Raw genomic sequence first — 25,364 nt, forward strand, 5'->3', positions numbered from 1 at the left:
AATAATGTTGACGTGAAATGGAGAAAACAGAAAGAGTTTTCTCACTTTCAAAGTAAAGAAATTAACAAAGTCAATGCATAGGAAAATGAAACTTCAGAAGAGCTGCATGACAGGCGTTAACTTAGGATGGTGAAATTAGAGCAAAACGCAAAAAGATCATGACCGAAAAATAAAAACACGAAAAGAGAGTTCGGCAAGTTTAGGGGATTTAACATAGGAAAAAATTCTGCATTCAATATTTGCACCAAATTTAATTTGATTTAGTTTTGAATTTGTTGGGTTTGTTATCGATTTTTATTTCATTAATTATTGCAATATAGTTTAAAGTGATATTTTCTAATTTAAAGGTTGATTTCTATATTCTTTTTTTTTTTTTTTTTTTTTTTTACAATGACATGTACGGCATTGCATTAAGTAGATTATTTTTTGAGAAAAGAAAGTAAAGAGGTAATTTTTTCTCACATTTTTGTTTATAACATATGCAAAACCCATACTATTAATTAACTAAAATTACTTGTTAACTAAATTGAATACAAAAAAGAACAACAAATGTCATACTACATTTTTTTAGTTTTGGGGTAGAGAATATATGCGGTGAATTTTTTCGCCGTTAGTCAACCTGTTCAATTTTATATGACACTCCTTCCTTTTCACTTTTTTTTTTTTTGAAAATGTAAACTCCTTCCTTTTCACTTTATTCCAAAATAATTACCTTTTTCTATTTAAAAGCTTTTTTTATTTTAAACTTATCCCTTAATGAGATGTCATTATAATCATAAAAATGCATAGTATGTTAAAACTACAACTTCTAACTGTACTTTCGATATGCGAGATTTAAAATGTTCGTTTGACTAGAGTATATAATGGGGTAGAATAGAATGGAAGTTTATGGTAAGACTTACGATCCTGTATCCTACATCTGTTCTATTCTCAGAAGACCAGAGTGCTTTGAACTGTGTCATAGATCAAGTCAACAAGCTTATTCAATGTGCCATTCACAATTAAGACTGCTTCATCTATTTTTCAATTACCTGATTGTGAAGAATAGACCTACAGTCAAGAATTCAATATAGCTATACATCCCCAGTAATTTCTTATTGAATTTTACATTCTGATACATAATACCAATACCACGTAAACAAGAAATGTTTTCAAAACCACACTTTGATGAGGATTAAGTTACATTTTCTGTGAATCAATATGTCTTTTGTGCCACCTTACATCCATAGGATCATACACACTTTCCTGAGGTCAGCCTCAGCGTTATCAATGGCTGAAGTTATAGTTATACAACTCATCTTTCTCCAGTTACAAATGTCTAAAATCAGAACAACTTCAATCAGTGGTATGTCAGAACACCTTTTTGCCATTAGATCCGTGGAATCAACAAGCCACCAAGGTTTCTTAAGGGTGATTCGTACTCATTCCAGAAGAGATGCAACATACATGACACCCTCCTACTAGGGTCCCTTAAAATTAGAAGAGATACGAGTAACAATCGCAAAATTCTGCAATGACAAGGAGAAGAAAGTGAGAGTTGAAAATAAGGGCATCTTCATCTGAGCCAAGACTTGGAGAATAGTTTCTGATTTCAGAAACAGAATGCCAACATAATCATTTACGCACTATTTCTAACCATCGGGTAGATTCACCCTAGGTTATTCCAGTACGCGTAAGTGGACATGGATAAGTAGTAGTAAAGGCGCCAAAATACAGATACGATAATTCCATTTCAAAGAAAAATGGAAATATAATGGCTGCACAAATGCAACTTGCCAAAACTTTTTCAAGTGGTCATAAAATATGCTATTATTATTGGCTTATCGGCTTGCCGTTTTCCAACCCAAGACAATTTTAGTATAAATGGGATAAAGAACCATGTACCTCCTTGATGTTATTATGTTAGTTACCCCCATTGAGATATTCCAGACACCTAATTGTACTTCCAACAAGGTTGGAAACCTTGCCAGGCCTATTTTGATACCTGTTAACTTAAGAATTTCCTTCTACAGTTCGGGACTTTTTATACACAATATGTACCTTTTTGTTTATGATTTTGTTGTTGTTAATTTTTTACAGACTTAATTATACTTCATCTGCACAATGTCAGTTAGTTGATTCTTTGTCCGAATTGTGAAATTTATAGATTTTGTAATTAGTAAACAACATAAATACCCAGTGAAATCCCACAAAGTATGTTCTGGGGAGGGTAGAGTGTACATAGACCTTACCCCTACCTTGGGAGGTAGGAGGTTGTTTCCGGTAGACCCTCGGCACAAGGACAGATTTTGCAATTAGTAATTTAACAAAAGCGAAACCAAACAGCACAAAATTTCATAGCAAGTTTGAATAGATGTCATGTATATGTTTATGCTTCTCTAAAACACATTGAACTTCCGAGTTCCATGTATCCTTCTTCTGCCTACAATTATCATTTTACATAGAGAAGTTTATTTTAATAAATTTGGAGAGTCTCTTCACCATGAAGTAGAAATTCGAGATGCATTGACACTTATCAGACAGTAGTAATGTCATGTCATGATTCCATAAACGATGATATGAATTATTAACCTGAGATTTCAATGCCAGCCATCATAACATCTATAAGTTCTCTCCACCACATTTTTTGTGAAATATGTCCAAATGGAGCGCAATGGATGTAGAAGATTCACATAGTTAACATAGCCGACCACAACCGGTTTTGAAATTAAGGAGTTGTTGTCGTTGTACATAATTAACATTTAATCTATTAGACATTCCTTAGGATTGCTACTGCCTTGAGTTCTTCGTCCAAGGAGGGTATGACCAAGAATACAAGCAAAGTAATAAATTTTTTATTACCATTTTATGTATTCACCATTATGCTATATACATGTTAAGCGGTATGGATTTAAAAGTCACATGAAGCTATGACATCATGGTTCACCCTTAAGTATCTAGTGATCGTCTCACATATATAGGTATTACGATATTCTTCATTTCCTCATATTCCTTTCTACTAAATTTGAACTACTCATGAACAGAACTGATCTCACTTAGGATAGGCGCAGAGATACGGGAGGTACAATTAGTTCAAAGGTTCCATAAGCTATAAACCAAATTACAGCACAAAATGATTATGCCGACTTCAAGAAGGTTGTTAGGACAAGAAGCAGAACATTCTACGACCAAATATCCCAGTGATAGGCAAAGCCATTTTGGTTTATAAACAGACTTACGTCTCTAAATTGAAAGAAAGAAAATGATTAACAGTCATAAACAAATGACAGAAATAGGCACAGCAACAACTAACAAGTCATCAGAAAAGGCAAAACACATTGCTTAATGAGAGGTAGGACCTTATGTGATTTGGAAATCGGAAATAGCATTGGGAGAAATAGTCTTCTTTAATCAAAGTAAGGCAATAACGGGTGGAAAGGCAAGGTGTATAATGTCTTTGCAACAAGAAAGTGTACCTTATATTTAGAAATGAAGAGAGAGTCCCTGGCAAGAGACTGCATTATCCCCGCTCATCCGTCCGACCTTGGATTGACAGGTCATTTTTCTAGAGCAATTTTGAGGATCTTTCTAAGTCTTCATTGAGATCAACTCATCAAACCCACATTGTCTAATACCAATTACCATCGTCTCACTGATTGGTGATGAAATATCACAGCATGGTCGGCGAGGTGCTTTTAACTGATTCAGGAAACTTAGAGTTCAGCAGAGGAAGCGCAAGATAGTAATACACCACAAAGAAAGGAACAGCAACAATAACAAAATAATAGAAACAAAGTTCAGGGTCTACAAGCAAAACTAGGGTACCTGTTCAGCATCAAAGGCTAACTTTTGCGAGAAGACTCTTATCTTTACCAATTTTTTTGTAGGATTACTTCTTACGCAGTTGCCGATATCGTGTCTTACATATTCAGTCCATATTCCATCTCTACTAGAAAGAACATTTTGCAAGAATAAGACCACAGGTCTTTTGCATGGATCACCGGGGAAGACTCTAGTGTTGAACATATATTTTGCAGCGACGTTTTTACCCCTTTTCCATGGTCTAAATGTTGGCTGCAGCGAGAGGAGATCTGGAAGAAGTTCATTCCCTCCAAACACCTGAACGGCATAACCCCATGCAACTGAAACTGTCAGAGAGTTGGACTTGTCGTAGCACACTGTTTGTTGCAAAATCCTAGCAGGGTCAGCATAGACAGCTTTGAAAAGATGGTCCACGGCTTGTATCCTAGTCATGCCAGGAAAAAGTGGCTCCACGGCGTCCAAGTGATGAAGTGATAACAGAGGTGATAATGGATGTGCGGAAAGGATACCAAATAGATCTCCTCGAACATCAACCTATTAATGAAAGCAAATTCGACTTAACATACAAAACTAACTTCAAGAACATCCTAGGTGGCTTACATAATCTCATGTGCAATCTCAAAAAGCTATCCATTTAACTTCCATAAGCAAAGAAACAAACTTTGAGGCTACACGAGGCTAGACTCATACGTTCGCGAAAGGTAGCATGCCAAAAACATATAGATCAGTATTTTTATCGAAGCCTCACTTCAACTTCCATTGCTATTAAATTTGACGACTTTGTAAGGACGGTTCACAATTTCTTTGCTAAAGGCATTTTTCAGCCCTAAGTTGAATTCAAATTTAATTGAAGAAAAAAAAAAAAAAGAGAACAATTTTTCCACTTTGAAAATATGCTAAACAGAGTGTCCATTAGTTTCAATGTGCTGTAATCAAATCAACCAAAAGGTATCAAAAGTTCAAACATTTATCCGTGCTACCATGATAACACATACATCAACTTAACAAAAAGGACTCATTCACAAATCATTTAGCTGATTCACATAGTACTAACACACTTTACCATTTACCTCATGTTTTACCAAATTAGGAAAACATACATCTAATAAATGAATCTTAAGATCATCCAATAAGGTCATCTCAGTGAAACCAGCCATAAAACTCCATTATACTCCATGTTAAAGTTCATATTAAAAGATCTTTTACATAAACACAAACCCCAGAAACAAAAATGACAAATAAAGTTCTTTTATTATCAAAAGAGTCACCTGATGAAATCCAGGTTCACGAGTCAAGCGTACTCCAAGCTCAGCAACACAAGCAAAAACCCTGGAATCACTTCCATACAAATGAGGATACCTCATCAAACAATCATCCAAAACCCTACTTAAAACCTTAGCCAATGGAGCACTTAGCACAAACCCACCCCCTCCAAACGCCATATCAAACGAATACTTCTCATTTTGCTCATAACTCTCAGAATTATACCCAACATAATACCACTTCTCATAATCATATTTCTCCAAAACACTAACCAAATTCTCTACAACAAAAATAGTATCATCATCACCAAAAATAAACCAACGGGTATTACTAAAATTCACATTCTTAACTAAATCAAACGTATCTTTAACAATACGAGCTATACGAATAGCTGACCTACGACCAGAAGGAAAAGAATAAGGAAACTTAGAAGTATTTGATGAAACGAGAATTGGCGGAGATAAAATGTGAGTTCTTGAAATTGGGTTATCTAAGAAAATAACAGTGTTTGTGATATTGGGTTTGTACCAGATGTTAATATAAGGGAGACGTTGAGAGAAAGAAGAAGAAGAACCAGCTATTGAAAAGAAGAGGTGGGAAAGTGAAAGATTAGTGGGAATTGAAGGGGTTTTGGTGAAATTTGGATTTGGATTGAAGGATGTTTTAGGGGTGTGGATATGGTGAAGAAGGAAGATTAAGTAGAAGATTACAAGTGTGGAGAAAAGTAAGAGGAGATCTTTGAAACGGTTTTGAGTATGGAGGAATCTTGGAACCATTGGCATTTCTGCAATGTTTGATGAACTGAACATGAAAGTAGAGATAGTGATTGAACTGTATGGAACTGAACTGTGTTGTGTAGATCTCAGATTTTTGTTTTGTGTTGGTGTTTATGTTCCTGGGTTTGAACGATGGTGTTTCTCGTACATATGTTGTCTTGGTGAGAACTGAAAAGTGAAGTAAACCAAAATGATGTCATAGTGAAACTCATCTATATTTTTTTTTTGTTTCTTTTTGGCAAACAAAATACACATGGTTCCTCAAAATTTGCAGTATTAAATTTCATTTAGATATTTAAATTACAGTACTGTTTAAACTGATTATTGTACACATAATAAGGTGTTCTTATTAGATGTTTTTAAATTTAAATTTTAAAAGAAAAGATTATGCATATTTTCAAGCGTGTATTATATAAATAAGTTAATCATATAAAATGTATGACATCCTTTAACATACACATCAGGCTTAATAAGTAGCGATAGTGATTGAACTTAGCTAGATAATTTCATCTCTACAGAACTTATGTCGGATAAAGCAAAAATTCTCTAAACTTATCCTTGCAATTTTTTTTTTTAATTCATTGATTGTGCTTGGGATCGAATTTAGAATCTCTTGTTTCATAGACCAACGCCTTATCATGCATAAATTTACTTTAGCCTATAAATTTTCATTAAATGAGAAGCGCAAAATTAATGACTAACGATTTGAGAGACAAAAATTAAATGCCAGTGAGCTGAAGGCTAATCCGCACAAAAAAATGTTCAACTGAACAACCCAACAGTATTTAGGCCCAACGCAGCATGTCTTGACTAGAGGCCCAGAATTTTATCAATTTTTATCTAATGAACATAACATCCTTTTAAGAAAAAGACAATTAAGGTCAAGAGCAAACTACTCTATAACGATTCTAGAAGTTCAGAATAAATCAGAACATTGGGGTCAGTCTAAATTACAACGGTCTCAAAAGTTCGTATGCTTCGACAATCAAATATTTCTCCACAAAAAGAACAGTTTATAAATAAATTCTAGGGAGACATTGCAATTAACTCATCAATTCCACATGGTCTGATTTGAATATCCATAGATTTCTCGGACGATAGTGATATGTCACAACACTGACGACGTGGTGCCCTAACCTGAAACATTTCAAGGAAAAAAAAAACTTTATTATTTACTGGCACTACTAGAAAAATCAAAATTATATTCATCGCAACTGTCTCTTGGACTTTCGGTTGGAGAAATCAAAATATCTCAAAAACTTTCTATCGGAAATCCATCGAAATTGTACTCGTTGCAACTGATTCCGAGAGTAAAACACAGGAAGAAGCAAAATAACAATTATAGTATAAACATTACCAAAATAGATGAGTACCTGTCTAGTATCAGTATCCAACTTACGAGAGAACACTCTAATCTCTTCCAAATTCTTGAGTTTATTATCATCTCTTTTGCAAGTTTTGCCCAATTTATGCCTCGTATAGTTAGTCCAAACTTTATCTCCATTAGAATCAACACTTTTCAAAAAGGCAAACATTTTCTTGCAAGGACTTTTCGATTCCACCTTTGTCCTGAACATAAAATGTTGTCTTTTCTTATCTTTATCATATGACTGAAATGTCCTTAAAACTGTTATAAGCTCGGGAACTTTAATGTTGCCCTCGTACACTTGTATTGCGTAACCCCAAGCAACTGAAACAGATAATGAATTTTTTCGATCATAGCAAATATATTGTTGTGATATTCTTGCAGGATCAACATTAGCAGCTTTGAAGAAATGTTGCAGAGCTTGAATTTTGGTCATGTTGGGGAATATTGATTGTACTCCTTCTATATGATGAAGTGATAGCAATGGTGATAATGGATGCGATGAAAGTAATCCAAATAGATTTCCCCATACATCATCCTGGCCAGAGGAAAAAAATAGGATGAAGAAATTACAAATAATTAGTAGAAATGCTTGGATAGTGAAATAGGAAGCAAGACCAAAGTTGAAATTTTGTTAAACTAATACGATTTAATGTTTTCAAACAAGTCAAATCACAATTTGACATGATTAAAAATCTTTAATATTGTTCGTGCATCATTTGCAGATTCTAATACTAGTAAATAAAAATGTTTATTTGAATAGTGAATGGGAAACAAAATAGATGTAGATTTTGGTCTCACAACCGTAAATGCGTATAATTAGCTATTTCTGGGAGGAATTCGATCTCAGAAAACCACCTAAATCTGGAAGCCTGATCCTACTAATACTGACTTAAGCTGTAACTATTTGTCCTTTTTCAGGTGCTTAGGATTTAGCCGAGAAACTTTTCACATTTAAGTGCCAAGGTGATTATTATTGACGAAGAAATAACAATAATATATAACTCAATATCCCAAATTAGTTGGAATTAGTTTTATGAATCATTCACAATTATATTCTGCTTTATTTTCGAGATATTATTAACGAAACAAGATTTCCCGAATTTGAATATCACTATCTCCTGAACTCGAAAAAGTTTCCAAAAATAGGATTATCGAAAGGAAGGGGAAGAACGAACAAAGTATTAAATTCTAGACGCATTCAGAATTTTGAATTTATGGATTCTAAATTTTAGAAAATGCAGTTTGTTGGGTTACAATAAGTTATTTATACATATTTAGTGAAATTCGTACAGGATTTTGACCAAAATTGATGAGTTTATCAAATACGTAAAAGTAATTAGAACTCTAACTCTATCCCCAGCATATATCATCAAATCAAAGTTGAAAAGTAGTAATTTAACAGTAAATAGCAAATAGTAAAAAAGAGTAATGACATTAAATTATCACTTACTTGGTGAAAACCAGGTTCATGTGTTAAACTCACTCCAAGCTCAGCCAAACAAGAGAAAATCCTAGCATCACTACTATAGAGACTTGGGTACCTCATCAAACAAGAATCCAAAACCCTAGCTAAAACCAAAGCCAATGGACGACTTATTGCATATCCGCCACCACCAAATGCCATATCAAAAGAAAAATAATTATTCTGAACATAGCTCTCTGAATTAGACCCTATATAATACCATTCATTGTCATCATACTTTTCTAATGTCTTCACCAAATTATCCACGAAAAAAACCGTATCATCATCCCCAAAAATGTACCATCGCACGTTAGGGTTGTTACGCGTGACAACTTGTTTGATCATGTATGTTAGGCCAAGGGCGTAAATTGCACCCGCGCCATGGGTATACGGGAAACGAGACATGTCGTCATAAATAAGAAACGGCGGAAGATCAATATTTTTTGGAGAATTATAATTTTCCGATGGAGGGTGGTCTAGAAAGACATAAGTTTTCGTAATATTAGGTTTGTACCATAGACGGAGGAATTCTTTTCGTTTTGAAAAAGTTCTAGAGGAAGAAGCAATTGAGAAAACAAGGTGGTGAACGGTGGTTGGAGAATTTTTCGTGGTGGTGGTAGTGGTGGCGATGGCAGAGGAGAAAGAGGTTAATTGGTGGGGGATGGAGGAATGGTAATTGAGAGCAATAAAAAGGATTGAGAGAAAAATGAGTAGTAAGAAAATGTCTTTGAAGCAAAATGGGGTTTTGGAAGCTGACATTTTAATTTGGTTAAAGAGGGGCTGAGTGAATTGAAATGACCAATTCAAGTCAATTCTAGCACCCTTCGAAATTCGAATGTGTTTAATGGTGAATTTGGCAAAAGTTTCTGATGTGTGAAAATGTTTTACAATATATTGCTAGATCTGGTGAATCTTGACTGGAATTTGTGAGCAGAATATGACAAGCCTTTGAAAATTAATACTAATATTTAGTCTTTTAATTTACTAACAAAAAAGACTTGACAAACTTTGTCTGATTATTCAACTTGTAAAAGAGAAACTAATTATATGTTATCCTAATTTTATATGGAAAATCATTAAATGCATACCATGGTCCATGGCTACATGTCCACAATAATAAATATTGTTAACCTCACGATAAGAACATTAAAAGATCATCCAAATCTTACAATGTACTGCTTTTATTAACTGATCATCCAAATCTCTACATTGTACTGCTTTTATTAACTTTCAACTTCAATGTGTAATATCTCAACAAGTTCATACCCATCGCACGTGGCTTAATCTTCGCCATAACGTGAAATAACTTTATTACCAAACATCGCAAAATAATATGTCGAAAATACACGAAATTTATGATTTAATAAATGTAAAAATGAATGGAACAATACATGACATTCAAATACACAAATATCAATTATATATCCCTTGGTCGTGTTTGCGGAGCTTCGTCGGTTGCATCTGCATCAGTGAGTTCTCTTCATGTCAACATTACAGCGTTGTATGCGGTGCAACCCGACTAATTGTTCGACAATGTAGGCTCTTTATGCAGTCATTGTCGAGTCTGTTTCATCAGAAGTTGGAGGAGATCTCTTGATCGAGGGATATTTCTACTTTGATGATATTTTTATTGTTCCATTGGTAAAAAAACATGTTATGAATGTATGTCTTTATAGAAGAAAGGAACGTCTCCTTATTCCGCCTATACAAAATGTTTAGCCACGTTCATGAACGTTAAGTAACATAGTTTGTATCCATTTTTATTCTAACCATCCAATAATTATGCATTTGGGTACGACAAGGATAGTGTGTAATACAAATCACCACATGCGAGGAGAACTAAAAGGAAATGTATGGATTAGTTAAAAGAGCTATTTCTTCGACTTATGCTGGATCATGCCCGCTTTGGCCTAGCTTGCATTGTCCAATCATACACCATAATTAATCTAATGAGTTCATTCTCCTCGTCACACCCATTGCGCGATCACACATAGCCAATAGGCGGTTTAAGCTAAGATGAGCTGAATCAATAAATGTGTCATTGCCCAACCCAAAATCTACGTGGGTTGAGATGGGTTGGGACAAAACGGGCTAAATAATATAGGTCGAATGTACCAACTTGAAACAACTTTTGTTCCCTTCTTTCTAATATATCAAGGGCAATTCGCAGAATTGCCCTTCTTTTAGGTGGTCTTTAAATTTTGCCCCTCATATTTGAAATCTTTAAATTTTGCCCTTCGCATAAATCCCATGGGTTCCAGGTTCGAACCCCCACACAAAAAAATTTTAAAAAAAAATCGCAAGGCGAGTTTAAATTTATATGCCCCATCGGATACACTTATGAAGGAATTACCAAAGTTATGCGGACGCGGCATACTTATGCCTCATGGGCGACTTGGCATAAGTATGCCGGTTCCGCATAACTTTGGTAATTCCTTCACAAATTTATCTTGGATCCGATACAAGTTTGCCCGTTAAAGTATGCCCCCATCGGCATAAATTTGTTAACGAATTATCAAACTTATGCCGATGGGGGCATACTTGCCTTATGGGGACTTTGCCTTGAAGCATATATATGTATTTGTCATTCCAAACTAATTATGGGTTGCATTGTATATAGCAAAGATGTTAATTGTTAAACACCACGGAGGCACGAACCCATTGTCATTAACGTGAGATACTAACTACTATTCCCTTAATTCGAACAATTTATTGTTAGGTTTTGAAGTATATATACGAGGATCCACACGAATCATGAGAATATTGATTTGTTAATTTCTTTGGGATATAACTTAATTACCACAAGCTCACCGTCATGGACGCAAAGTTTTATGGTTACTTTAAATTTAATAGCTCGGATTCGAAAAAATCTAGTACTCTATATTCCGTTAAGTTGGACATATCGCTTGGGTTGCTTGTCTCAAGTGAATTCATACTTATGTTAATTGTTGTTAATTTGTAAACCGAGATTAAGCATGTGAGTTGGAACAATATCTCGCATAAGAAGATTAAAATGCAAGCTCGATCGAGGCATACTTTCTTAGAAATGCAAAATTTGAATATCTTTGGAGGGCGACTTTTAGTTATGTTTAGTTATGCCGGATCCGGCGGACTTTTAGTTGTGTTTAACTAAAAGTCCGCCGGAGGAAACTTTTAGTTATGTTTAGTTATCTTGGATCCGGCATAACTTTAACTTTTCCTTAAAGATTGTATCTCTGGATTCGGCATACACTCCCCCAATTCTGCCTTGCGAAATTATTTTTTTATTTTATGCCTGAGCGGGGATTCGAACCCAGAACTTCATATATTCTTCCACCTTTCCAAGCAAAGGGCAAAACTTAAAGACCACAAATATGAAGGGCAAAATTTAAAGACCACAAATTTGAGGGGCAAAATTTAAAGACCACCCCAAACGAAGGGCAATCCGCGCAAAAAAATGATATATACTCAATAAGTAAAATTTACTTGGCATAGCTTCCATTATTACCTATTTATGGAACATAACTAAACTTTTCAATAATTATATTTAGTAGCTAAAGTATAACATATTTACTCCACATAGCTACCTTTTTTTTACCACTCATCTGATAACTTTCCACACCCCTAAATTTAAGCCAACAAAAACGTCTCTCTCTCCTATCCCACTAACTTCACGCCATTATTCACAATATCCCTAAATTTTCTCCAATTTCAAATCGGTTTACAATTCTACAACTTCCCTTTGTTATCTCTAATTAACTACTCATTAATTTCACTCATGATTCAAATCTAATTCCCAAAAAAGGTAAGATTCTATACTGATTTTTTAATTTTCACCGTGTATTTAACCTATATTTTCGGAGTATTTTTTTTTTTTCGTTTGAATCAGTAATGCAACTCTAAATAATTAATTATCAGTGTTTGTTCTTATTTTTTTTGCTTAGATTCAAATGAAATGGCTAAGAAAGCTTCTACTCCTATCAGAAATAGAGGTATAGAACCCGAATTTGATATTCCTAATTTTTCTTTGGGAATTTCTCAACACGAAAGCTATGCCATTGCGGCTCTTATGCTTGAGAATCGTTAAAAAAGAATTAACGATCCTAGGCGTTCTGGCATTATGTTGATTCGAAGAGTAAACAACAACAAAAAGTGAAAAAGGTTTCTCAAATGGAGAAACAAAAAAAAAGAAGAAAGGCATTGTTGACAATGTTGCTAATGTTAAGGGGAAAAAAATTGCTAAAGCCAAACATAATGTGGATGAGGATGATGATGCGAGAGGTATATTTATCTTATATTTTCGGTATATTTAGTTCATTTTTTTTTTTCGTACGAGTTATTACGGATACGTTAATTAACGGATCTATTTTTTATGTGCATTTTAAGTATATTTTCTCTTGTTATTTTTTTTCACATGTTTCTTCAGTTAAGTCGTGTTTATTGTTCTTCACCATAACAGTAATTTTTAAGATTTTTAAGTATATTCGTGTGTATTTTGTTGATAGTTATTACAGATCTGTAAGTAAAATTTTTGATCACTTTTTTCAGGGATTGTGGTGTGTATGTGGCGACCTTTCTTTGAATACTTGAGCTCAAGTGAAGTCATCCCAACCGAATTCGATGCAAATTGGCACCGTATGAGATACGGTGCCCTTTTATGCGACTATGCATGGGATAAGTCAAACAACAATGCATCAGTGATAACGAGCAACCTCCAGACCAATTAGACCAGGCGGTTGATTACGATGCGGTTGATAAAGAGGATCTTGATTAGGCCACCAAGTCTTTTGTGTTTTTGATTTTCATGTTGAACAATAGCGTAGTTGGTTGCGACTTTTGTTCTTGTTTTTTAATTTTGGACATATCGTTTCATGTGCGGTAATGTTTTTTAGGATGATTAATGTTGAACACCACCTTATGGTTTTTATATTGTTGTTTCTTTCAAGTATGTTATTTTTTCAATGTATACATTCCATTTTTCATTTTCGTGAAATGTATTCATTTAACAAAGCGATATCTAACGATTAAATACGGTCGAAATATACATAAAATATATACGAGATATATTTCATAAGTCCATTTTTTAATGTACAGTGTGTTACAAAAGTTAAAATTTCATCTAAATACACTTCAAATATATGTAAAAAATATATGAAATATAGTTAACAGTAAACCAGAATAAGATTTATATACCAGATCAGACAAAATGCAACTAAAATATAGCCCAAATATATACGAAAAACAAATATTAAAAAAAATTCACAAGGCGAGTTTAAATTTCGCTATGCCCCCAATGGCATACACTTGTGAAGGAATTACCAAAGTTATGCGGACCGGCATACTTATGCCTTATGGGCGGGACTTGGCATAAGTATGTCGGGTCCGCATAACTTTGATAATTCCTTCACAAGTTTATGCGGTCCGTATAAAAGTTTGTCCATTAAAAGTATGCCCCACCGGCATAAATTTGTAAAGGAATTACCAAAGTTATGCGTACCGCATATACTTATGCCTTATGGGCGAGAATTGGCATAAGTATCACGGGTCCGCATAACTTTGATAATTCCTTCACAAAGTTATCGGGTCCAAGATAAAAGTTTGCCCATTAAAAGTATGCCCCCACCGGCATAACTTTGTGAAGGAATTATCAAAGTTATCTGGGACCCGGCATACTTATGCCAAGTCTGCCCATAAGGCATGAGTATGCCGGGTCCGGCATAAAATTTGTAATTCCTTAACTAATCATTGAATCTTTTATTTTTGGTTAAAAATATGAATGTACTTTTTTGAATTCAAATTTTTTTGAATTTGTGTATGTTTGAATGAGATATGGGATCAGATATGGAATGGGATGATATTTGCGTGAATCAGGGAACAATAAAACTGATTTTAATTTAAATTGGAACAGATTTTGTTTCCATAAATATAGCAATTTCAGTTAGCCGAAACATAAGGCATGAGTATGCCGGGTCCGGCATAAAATTTGTAATTCCTTAACTAATCATTGAATCTTTTATTTTTGGTTAAAAATATGAATGTACTTTTTTGAATTCAATTTTTTTTGAATTTGTGTAGCTGTTTGAATGAGATATGGGATCAGATATGGAATGGGATGATATTTGCGTGAATCAGGGAACAATAAAACTGATTTTAATTTAAATTGGAACAGATTTTGTTTCCATAAATATAGCAATTTCAGTTAGCCCGTAAAATCTATATTTCCGCTATATTTGCACTATATTTTAGTATACCAGTCGATAGCTAAATATAGAGACATCTAGCTACGAATTGTAAATATATAACATGTAGTTATAGGTTGTTAGAATGAGCTAAAAAGTAGCTGTTTATGAAAATTTTACTATCAATAAACATTCTCAACCAAATATCCACATAGTATTCAAGTAAATTATACATAATAAAAGGGGGAAAAGCTCATGAACTATACAAATTTAAATAGCTAGTTCAAATTCCTCCTTCTGATGATTAAATTGACATTTAAAAAGTGATGGAATTAATCTCCTTTGACTACAATTTCTTTAATAGGAGAATCATTTTAGCACTTTAATTTAATTCTATATTTAGTGAATGTTAAGTTTTCCTTGCATACTGTCTGAATTCACAAATTCTCAAGTTAAATTAATCATTGTTCCAAACTATGTCAACGCTGGAGTAATTTGATATTTGATGGTTAAATTAAACAAAATTATTTTGAAATTAAGCCAAAAAAAAAAAATTCAAATTGATGGAATAAATTAATAAAATGAACAATAAAACATGCATATGCTGGAAACAGTTGACAACATAAACAATATGCGTTCATGCTCATTTCTCAACTCTATATATGATTGCATTATGAGCAGTTACAGAGTACATAATAGATACTCAGGTCTGAAAAATTTAGTTCGTGACATCTTCAACATATTATCTTCTCGATGTTCATGTTTATTGATGTTATCTTCAACACTATGTTCACGGACTAATTAACTATATTGTTCCTTTTCTCCAAAAAATAAATAAACATAGTCAATATTTAGATAAAAATTGAAAACTTAAGTAAATAATTAGATAATCTAGATGGAGGACATAATACCATATTCAAATTAAACATGATTGGAGGGTAGTATGCCATTTATATTTTACTATATATAATAAGGGTCAATCTAACTTTTTTGTAGTACTTAGTTAGAGTCCTTGGTTACATTACAACTAAGGTTGCCAACTAAAGGTGTACTATTCCAAATTTACCCCTATATTTGTCTTTTATTAGTTACTCTACTATGGGGTGTTTTAGAAAATATTAAGGCACCTCTAAGCCTTTTTTTATTATAGAAAATCCCTTAGACTAACTTTTTGAAGGTGATGACATTACTATAACTTCTTCATATGGCTTATTTTTACTCCTACTTTATTTCTTTACGAGTAAATTTACCCGCACTTCGCGCGGTCAATAAACTTCTTTTAATACATACAGACGAAAAATTGAAAGTAACAAATATATGCAAGATATACATATGAAAGATCTTTTAGAAAAATTAATATATAAGAGAAAAGATACAAAACGGGAAAAAACCTTCAATAGAAGCATCTCATATGTGTTTTATAAGTTTATAATAGAGTTCTCAAGAAATAGTCCTTCAGTCATATAGGAACAACTTTTCATGTATATGCATATAAAAGTTGGTTCTATGATCAATATTGCTTAAATTATGTATATATTATTCTTATAAATTTGATCGATATAGGAATAAATTTTCTTGTATATGCATGTAAAAGTTAATTCTATCATACATACCCATTTTTTCTAGTTAGCTGCAGCACTCTACATATAAGCAGTTTCACACAAAGAGTGGAACGAAAACAAACATATGCTTAAAAACGTATGATTATAAATTTTTCATAAGCAAAATCATATCTTTGAGTAAAAGAAATCAAATTGTTGGTAATTCAACATTTTAAATGCATGATTAATACTGTATTATCGTGTTGAGTTGGACCTTGATTAATCGGAGCGTCAATGCGAGTATCAAACACCGGGCGAGAAGCCAGAAAAACAATAATGTTGTATTACTGCAAATAGTGAAAGAAGTCTGTAAAACGCGAGTTTGTGTAGGTTGGATTATCAAAGGAAGTGCAAAATGGCTTACCTAAAACAATAAAAATCAATGCTTGGACATGTATAGTTTTAAAACCAAATAAATTGGTTCCAGAAACCAACTTCGAGTGGCTCTAAATAACAAATATATTATAAGGTTGTCTTGTTTGACAATATGGGTGCTGGAACTATCAATCCCGACTACTTTAACTTCTATAGGTAGTCAATCTTAGAAAGATACGTACATATGGAAGAACACCAAATTTGTCCTTGCATTGAAGTTGGACACTCTGTTTCTGCCATGATTGGTGCTATCGCTTTCGTTGCCCGCCTCGTTCTCTTCACAAAACTTGTTACCGCCTCCAGTGTCGTCGGTGTATCCGTGTTTAATTTGATGGCTTCTCCGAAATTAAAGAGCACATACACCATATCAAATGAAACTTGTTTAATTCAATACGTGAGCAACGAAACAACTAATAGACAAAATATTGTTGAAGAGGAAAGGAGAATTTGCTGGCCAGTGGGAGGGAGAGGTAAAGGAGAAGGACGGAAAGTGAAGAAAAATAGTTTTAGTTGAAAAAGGGAAAGAGGAATAGTAATTAACAGAGGGAGGTTTTAAAACTGCCAAATTTAAAAGGTGTCCTTTTAATTTTCTTAAGCAAATTAAATGGCAAAAAAGGAGTAAAGAGGCAAAAAAAAAAAAATAGGAAAAAAGATAAATATAGTTTCTGATTTTTTAGAGCGCCACGTAGGAGACCCTATTGCCTGCTTATAACATATATATATATAGGTGTCACACCCAATTTTGGTAGATTTAGAAAAATTTAAGGCCCTCTTAAAACGCTTAGCAAATTATGAATTGTGATGATGCCAATTAAAAAAAAACACGTCACTAGGCTTAATTTGAATGAGAGAATACACCACATTTGCAGTTACCCTAATTAAAACATGTATTACACAAAAAAATAGAAATTTCTCTAATTAATAACTCTTTAATTGTTCAGTGTGAAACTTTGAAAATTTAATAGATAAAATTGGTCTTAATTTGGATTAGATATTGTTACCTAATTTTTTTTTTATCTAATCATTTGCTAACAATATTGAAATTTGAATCTTTTCGTCGGCATGTTTTGTTGGTTTGTATGTTGATTACCCCTATCGTTCATGCTTAACAAAAGTAACTTTCTTTTTTGGATATTATTTTGTGTATTATAATATTTTATTTTTTGAATATGATGCACGCATACTTAATTACATTTTCTATGCATAATGAACAATGTAAGCTATAGTTTATACTGCATTCATCTAAAAACAATAATGCAAGACTGTACTACGTGGTTAGTCAGTTCAATTTTTGGTATGAATTCATAAATATATTTCTTAATATATATTTACACTTAAAAGTTACATAAAAAGAAATTATAATATGAACTTGATGGAGTAGTTTAAATGTGGAGAACATCTTTGAAAAATATGTAGTTAATGAAACATTTTTTAGTTTTCCAAAGAATAGTAATGTCCAGCATCTTGTGACAAAAGAGAGTAAACTTTTTATGTTTTTTTAGTATCATTTTTTTTACGCAGGTAAAAAATTTGTTAGGCAGTGTTTGTTAGCATAGGGAAACATGATTAAATGAATCATGAAGCATTGAATCTTCATTTGTGTTTGAGAAAATAATTAAAATATACATTTTATAAAATAATGTACCATTTAAACTAGCAAAAGGAAAAAATGTCATTTTCTCATCACGTAAATTTTTAGAAAGTAAAAGGAAAGTCTAATTATATGAAGAAAAGTAATTGTTCACCACAAAAAAAAGTAATTAATTTTCTTCGTCTTCGTCTTTTCAATATACTTTGTATAATTTAATTGAATTAACATATACAAACATTTGTAAAGTATAAAATTTTATTTTTATTTATTTGAAAGTTATTTCTGTTTCTAAGTAACCTCATTAAAATCTCAACAAAAGAATAAATATAGCATATCTAAATGATGTCTCTAGAACCAAACTATATTTTTTTTTTTGAAAGAAAATGTTATATTGGATATATGTTGTTAAAAATTAAGAGACTTTAATTATTTGTTTGAAGGTAAAAAAAGGGTCTAAAGTAAGGACAAAAAAAGAATTTTTGTTCAATTTTCAAATATTTTTATGCAATTTAAATATATGGGAAACCTTTAGCTTGTAAGAGTTTGCAAAAAATATCGAACTAATCTTTCAATAATTTAATGTCATAAAGAGTGGGAAAAAAATAAAATTAAAAATTACAAGTGTGACTTTTAATCTTGATTTTGGGCCCGTGCTAGAGTTTGCAAAAAAAATCAAACTAATCTTTCAATAACTTAATGTCACAATGAAGCGGGGAAAAAAATAAAAAATAATTACAAATTTAACTTTTAATCTTAGTTAAGCCTGGGCCAAAAGCCCACTAGTATCTTGAATAATCATGAGTTGAGCTCTAATTATTGTGGTTGAAGTTTGAAAAGTGATTCTGCCGAGTTTGGGTTGCTTCATAGGTTGACTTTGAGCTAGTTTTCATCATGGGTTAGAGATGGGTTGTGCCCGGACATAACCCATGCGGCCATGCTCAACTACCAGAAACGAATCCAGAATTTCAAGAGGATGGATTCACTATTGCTTTAAGATAAAATATTAAGAAAAAAGAGATGCAAAAATGCATTTTGTCAGATTCGATCTCACGACCTTAAGAGATTAAATCTAACACTTAACTAGTGCTCCACTCAGTCTTGTTTGGCCATATGTTCCTTCAGTTAATATTAGATACTCCCTCCGTCCCAAATTATTTGACACTTTTCGCTTTTCGAGAGTCAAACGAGTTGTTCTACCGTAATTTTTTCATATGTCTTTTAAATATTTTAAATTATTAATTATGGTGACTTATAGTACTTTTTACTTAGTTTTCAAATATGTAAATTTTATTTCAAAAAATTAAAAAATATTATGTTGAAACACACGGTCAAAATTAAGAAGTTTGTCTCGAAAAGCGAAAAGTATCAAACAAATTGGGACGGAGGGAGTATATTTTAAGAATTATATACACAAAAAGCTGAGTTTAGTCGGGTGACCATGGGTTCACGTGACCTATTTTTTCTATTTGAATTAGCCCTTGTGCCCAACCCGTTAATACTTGAACCAGTTAGGCGGATCAAATGGATTTGGACTAAATTTGCGACGTGTAATCACACTTCATAACGCGAAATATTTTAATTGCAACCATTGTGTAAATATTTTATAAACAGCACTAGAAGATGACTTCAATCTAGCCGAAAGTACATTATGGAAATGTATCAACAGTTCAACACGTATGGTGCAATATTCGTGGTCACAATAGGAGACACCACTCAGAAATTTTTCCAATCACGGAAAATGTGTTTTCCATTGTTTAATGTTGAATTCACATTTCCATATTTTAATACATACATCTGCTAGGGTCACTTATTTCTTAGGGAAAATAAACACAATTATTGTAACTTCGTTTCTCTCAAGAACAGCCAAATATCCTCATCACAAAGATAAAAGTTCTAATTAGCTTTCAAATTTCAATGTGTAATGTTTTATACCTCGATCAGTTTATATACTTCACATATTTCGCTGTAAAGTTAAACATGGCATGGTGTAATGATATGTTGTTTGAGACGGATTGGCTGCGGGAGACTCTTGTACTTGTCTGGAATTGTCATCCCAGTTCTTGCACTTTCGATTTTACCAACTGACCACTTAAATTTGTTAGAACTCAACATTTTAAACCTTTTTTTTCAACTTGTCAATTTTCTATAAACTGAAATAACAGATTAAGTTGTAAGACAAATCATTAATTTGCAATCAATATTTTAAAGTTGAAGTTGAAAAAAAAATACGCCTTATGGCCAATCTTATTTACGACTCTTCATGGAAAAGTGAAATAAAAAATACATGATGTATTGATGTTCACATTTGCAAAGGTCTTCTAAAACATATGTCTTTTCCAAACCTTTTTTAAAGTTATAAAAAACAAGAGGAGCTGATGATACCAGACGTTGGTTTTTTAAAAGAAATTCAAATCGTTACGTATTTTAGCAACAAAAGCTGGGTCAAAGAAAATGCGGTCCACAATCCACAATCCACCTCCAACAACAAACATTAACTTAAAATTCAGAAGTGATTCTCTTAACACACCACACACATTATAAACCGTCCACTTGGTTAACTCCAAACCTTGGGATTCATATCCACCTGTTGTTTTGGTCCGACAGCCAAATGATGAACCCCGGCAAAAGGATTTACTTTTAGTAAATACATTGCCAGTATAACTAATTCCTAGTGTGTATATATATATATATATATATAGATCAACTTATTACTACCATCAAATACAGTATAGTATAAAGATTTACTCTACGTGTTTCTGTAAGTTTTCTTAGTAGGCGATGTTTGAACATGAGTTATCAGTTAAGTGGTATTTTAAAAACGTATTTGGAGTTAAGTTGAAAAGCATATTTAAAAGTTAAAACTACATTTGAACATGTATTTTACTTGAAAAAATGTTAAAGTTTAGTGAGGAAGAATTCTTTTTACTTGACTTATTTTTTCAATTTTGGAGTGAAAAATTGACAACCAACCAAGTTTCTGGAAGAAAAAAAAAAAAAAAAGAGAACTTGAAAATAAAAATAAAATCATATTCAAATAGACCCTTAATTTGACTGTGTTAAAAAAGTTCAGTATTACTACTACATATATGATGACAAGGACACAAGCTATCAGCGCGAGGGTTCATCTAAATTTGAAAATAATAAAATAAAAATTTAGATATTAAAAAATTATACGAAAAATATTACTTAATTTATAAGTTGTAATTCTCCTCATGTCAATATGATGATAAATGCATTTTAAAATATTGATCAAAGCTTACATAGTTTAAATCTCAAAAAATGCAGAGTGCCATAGAAATTTGAACAGAAATAATATACAATTAGATCAAAATTATTGAATTTTCTTAATTTTTTCGTATATTTTTATATATTTAGTTTTGTAATGAAAATTCTATCATCACATCCATAAATATGACGCTAACATCAATCTTCAACCACTTCAAGATCTTTGGTAGACAAAAAAAGCCTGTGGAAAAAGATTAGTGGAGCATATTCAAGTCTCCAGATGTACTTATATATGAGCCAATTCCAAGGCTCAACCACATATAATAAGATACTTGTTTCACAAGCCAAAGTTTTTCTTTTGAAGACACAGCTTTTTGTCTGTCGCCACTCTCATCCATGCACGTTTATGAATTTTAAAAGAATCAGAATTCATTCAGAGGAAGAGATGTCAAATCAATTCTTCATCACCATAAGAAAAGAAAAAAAAAAGATTGTCATTTTGTGTATATGATTTCCATAAACTCTATGATCAGAAGGTGGGGTTCCACTGTTAATAGTACTTTAATTCTTGGCCATACAACTCTTTTGTTTCTTCAGTAATATAACAGTAGATGCTTAGTAACCACTCATCAAGAAATATCATGGCTCATGACATTCTACTCCCCACCAACGCCAACCCCACTCAACATCTCTTTTTAAGTTTCTTGCCTTAATTAAGTATTAAGAGATCGTTTGGTTCAAAATAAGAATACTTTTATAAGATTATAGATTATAATTTCAGGATGATAATTTTAATTCTTATACGAAATTAAATGATATTAAGATTCCCAGACCTCATTTATCGGATCACACTGCTGTATGTTGTTGCTGCAGATATAATGTGATACTCCTATAAATTAAATTTTGTATTGATATGAGCTAATATCAATAATTAAATGGTGGTTAAATATAATTTAGGCCATACAACTCTTCTTTTTTAATCTAAACATGATTAGTAACCACTCATCAACAAATATCATGGCTCATGGCATTCTACAACCCCTAACGTCTTACCAAAAAATGTAACTTTATTTTTTTCCTCTTTTCACAAACTAGCTGGACTAAGTCGTTTTTAGTCAAATTATTAACGCTTAACAATCTCTCGGTTTCTCTCTCTCTCTCTCTCTCTCTCTCTCTCTCTCTCTCTCTCTCTCTTTTATTTGCAAAAATAAGACCATCTTTTGCATTGGTGGATCCAAAATATAGGTGTTATACGTAATTATTCTGAAATGTTATATAGTTCTATTTATATCTACTATTTTTTATACGCATTTATAAGATTGAATCTTGAAATACTGAATTTTGTCAAACACGCAGATTCATTATCTAATCCATCAACTTTTTTTATTTTTATTTTTTATTTTTAACTTGTGCATCACATTTGAAGGGGCTGAATCCCCTTTCATGAGCGATCGCCTCGTTCGTTGGCAGTGCGCTCAGTCTAAGTACTAAAAATAACAACTAACAAATAAGTTTCAATAACAGAAGTAGTTTCTGTAAAAATCAGAAAATATGGTCTACAATAATTGAAGTTATACTGTTCGTCTGTTCCTGAAATGAAAACTCTTGATATTTAAGATTTGCTTAAATAAGCCGAGCAAAATAACCCAAAAAAGAAAGTTCATGAAAGAGTGTGTCTAAAATAGTTCAACAGCTGTCCTATAGTGAATGTTGTGTTTCTAACCACATTCCTATTTTTGCCCATGAACATCGTGTTTAATTAAAAACAAAGATACCCCACCACCCAGAATAATGCCGTGGGATGAATATAATCCCTTCTTGTTTAATTAAAGTCTCAAATTAGTCCTGATGATTAATTAGTAGAAGCCTCAATATAGATATTCGACACTAATTAGTTGAAAAAAAGGACAAAAATAATTACATTTGTTCGCTAAATATACAAAAAAATATATACTATTATGTACACCTTCAGTCCCAATTTAAGTGTTTTAGTTTGACTGAGCACAAAATTCAAATAACAAAGGAAGATTTTTAAATTTTGTGGTCTTAAATTAAAGATGTGTATAGTCCTTTAAATCTTATGGTCTTAAACTTGCCAAATAGAATGTTGGAATCAGAAAACTTCCAGTATATATATATATATATATATATATATATATATATATATATATATATATAACAAAGGAAGATTTTTAAATTTTGTGGTCTTAAATTAAAGATGTGTATAGTCCTTTAAATCTTATCGTCTTAAACTTGCCAAATAGAATGTTGGAATCAGAAAACTTATAGTACATATATATATATATAACAAATTAAGGAAGATTTTTAAATTTTGTGGTCTTAAATTAAAAATGTGTATAGTCCTTTAAATCTTATCGTCTTAAACTTGCCGAATAGAATGTTGGAATCAGAAAACTTATAGTACATATATATATATATATATATATAAAGAGACGCTTTTTCTGGGACAGACAAAAAAAGAAAGTAAGACACTTAAATTGGGACGGATGGAGTATAAAATATGAATATTTCTATATAGTATGCCTCAATATACAAAAAAAAAAAAGTCTCAATTTATGTGATATAGTTTGACTAGACGCTGATTTAAAGAAAGAAATGAAGACTTTTGAAACTTGTGGTGCAAATAAGCCATATATATATTTGTGTGACTTAAATCATTTCATTAAATATAAAAGAGAAAGTTTTAAATTAAATTATTTCTAAATATAGAAATGTATTATTCTTTTTGAGACAGATTAACAAAAAATGTATCACATAAATTGAAACAGAGTGAATATACATTTGGTACCCATTATTTTGGTTGCGGCTATTTATGGCAATTTACCACAAAAAAATAAAAATAAAAAATACCCCTGCATTCATAAACTCCTATAAATAGGCCCTCTCTTCACATTTTGTACAAGTCTATTTTTCTTCAAATCACAAGAATTAGAAAGATGTGTAAAGGAAGAAAAGAAGGTGAAGAGGATACTACACCAATACCATTTTGCAAAGGGCCGTTAAAAGATGGAGAATCCATAAATGAATCTATAATTTCTTGTGAGCTGTGTAATTCAGAGGCCTCTGTTTATTGTCAAGCTGATGATGCTTTTCTTTGCCGGAAATGCGATAAATGGGTTCATGGGGCTAATTTCTTAGCTCAGAGACATATAAGGTGCCTTCTTTGCGGCGTTTGCAAGAGATTAACTCGGCGGTTTCTGATCGGAACTTCGTCGGAGGTGAATTTGGAACAGAGAAGCAGAAGGAAAACAACACCGAAAGAGTCTTTCTTGTTTCTCTGATCTTTTTTTATATGTATAATCGGGATGTAAGGGCCAGCTTAGGCACCCCTCGACTGATTTTACAGATACCTGTCACCTTCCTCCTAATGTTTTTGTCTCTACTGGGAGTTAAACCTGAGACGTCTTTGATTGGGTCTAGTTTTTCATTTTATTTTTATTTTAGTTTAGTTTATAGTTTATTTTCATGGTTTTCACTTTCAAATGAACAGCTAGCAAAGAAATTCGGACGGTATGATGTGCATCAAAATTGTCTTATTTCTTTTTATTGTTTATTTAATTCCAGTCTTGGATGATGTATTTTAATTAATGGAAAGCTATGATTGTACAAAATATTACATGAAGAAAGAATAGACCGAAAGAGAGAATCCAAATATGGTTTTACGGCACAATAAGTTAGAATATTCCCCAAAATTTGATCATATATCTTACTTATAGTTTAGT

At 32.3% G+C, this 25,364-nt stretch overlaps 2 protein-coding genes across 2 annotated transcripts; both read right to left on the reverse strand.

The window, feature by feature from the left end:
* Positions 1-1,045: 1,045 nt before the first annotated feature.
* LOC132036674 (uncharacterized) lies at positions 1,046-6,007 on the reverse strand. Its single transcript, XM_059427052.1, has 4 exons — positions 5,070-6,007; positions 3,805-4,335; positions 3,456-3,678; positions 1,046-1,508 (listed from the first exon to the last, which is right to left on the reverse strand). The coding sequence occupies exons 1-3, from the start codon at positions 5,871-5,873 to the stop codon at positions 3,568-3,570; spliced, it is 1,446 nt and encodes a 481-aa protein (XP_059283035.1). The 5' UTR covers positions 5,874-6,007; the 3' UTR covers positions 1,046-1,508; positions 3,456-3,567.
* An 859-nt stretch (positions 6,008-6,866) lies between these two features.
* On the reverse strand, positions 6,867-9,016 carry LOC132038394 (uncharacterized). Its single transcript, XM_059429068.1, has 3 exons — positions 8,660-9,016; positions 7,214-7,744; positions 6,867-6,977 (listed from the first exon to the last, which is right to left on the reverse strand). Exons 1-3 carry the CDS (start codon positions 9,014-9,016, stop codon positions 6,867-6,869), a joined length of 999 nt encoding a protein of 332 aa, XP_059285051.1.
* Positions 9,017-25,364: the final 16,348 nt, after the last annotated feature.

This window comes from Lycium ferocissimum, chromosome 11 (genome assembly GCF_029784015.1).
Source record: "Lycium ferocissimum isolate CSIRO_LF1 chromosome 11, AGI_CSIRO_Lferr_CH_V1, whole genome shotgun sequence".
Classification (NCBI taxonomy): domain Eukaryota; kingdom Viridiplantae; phylum Streptophyta; class Magnoliopsida; order Solanales; family Solanaceae; genus Lycium; species Lycium ferocissimum.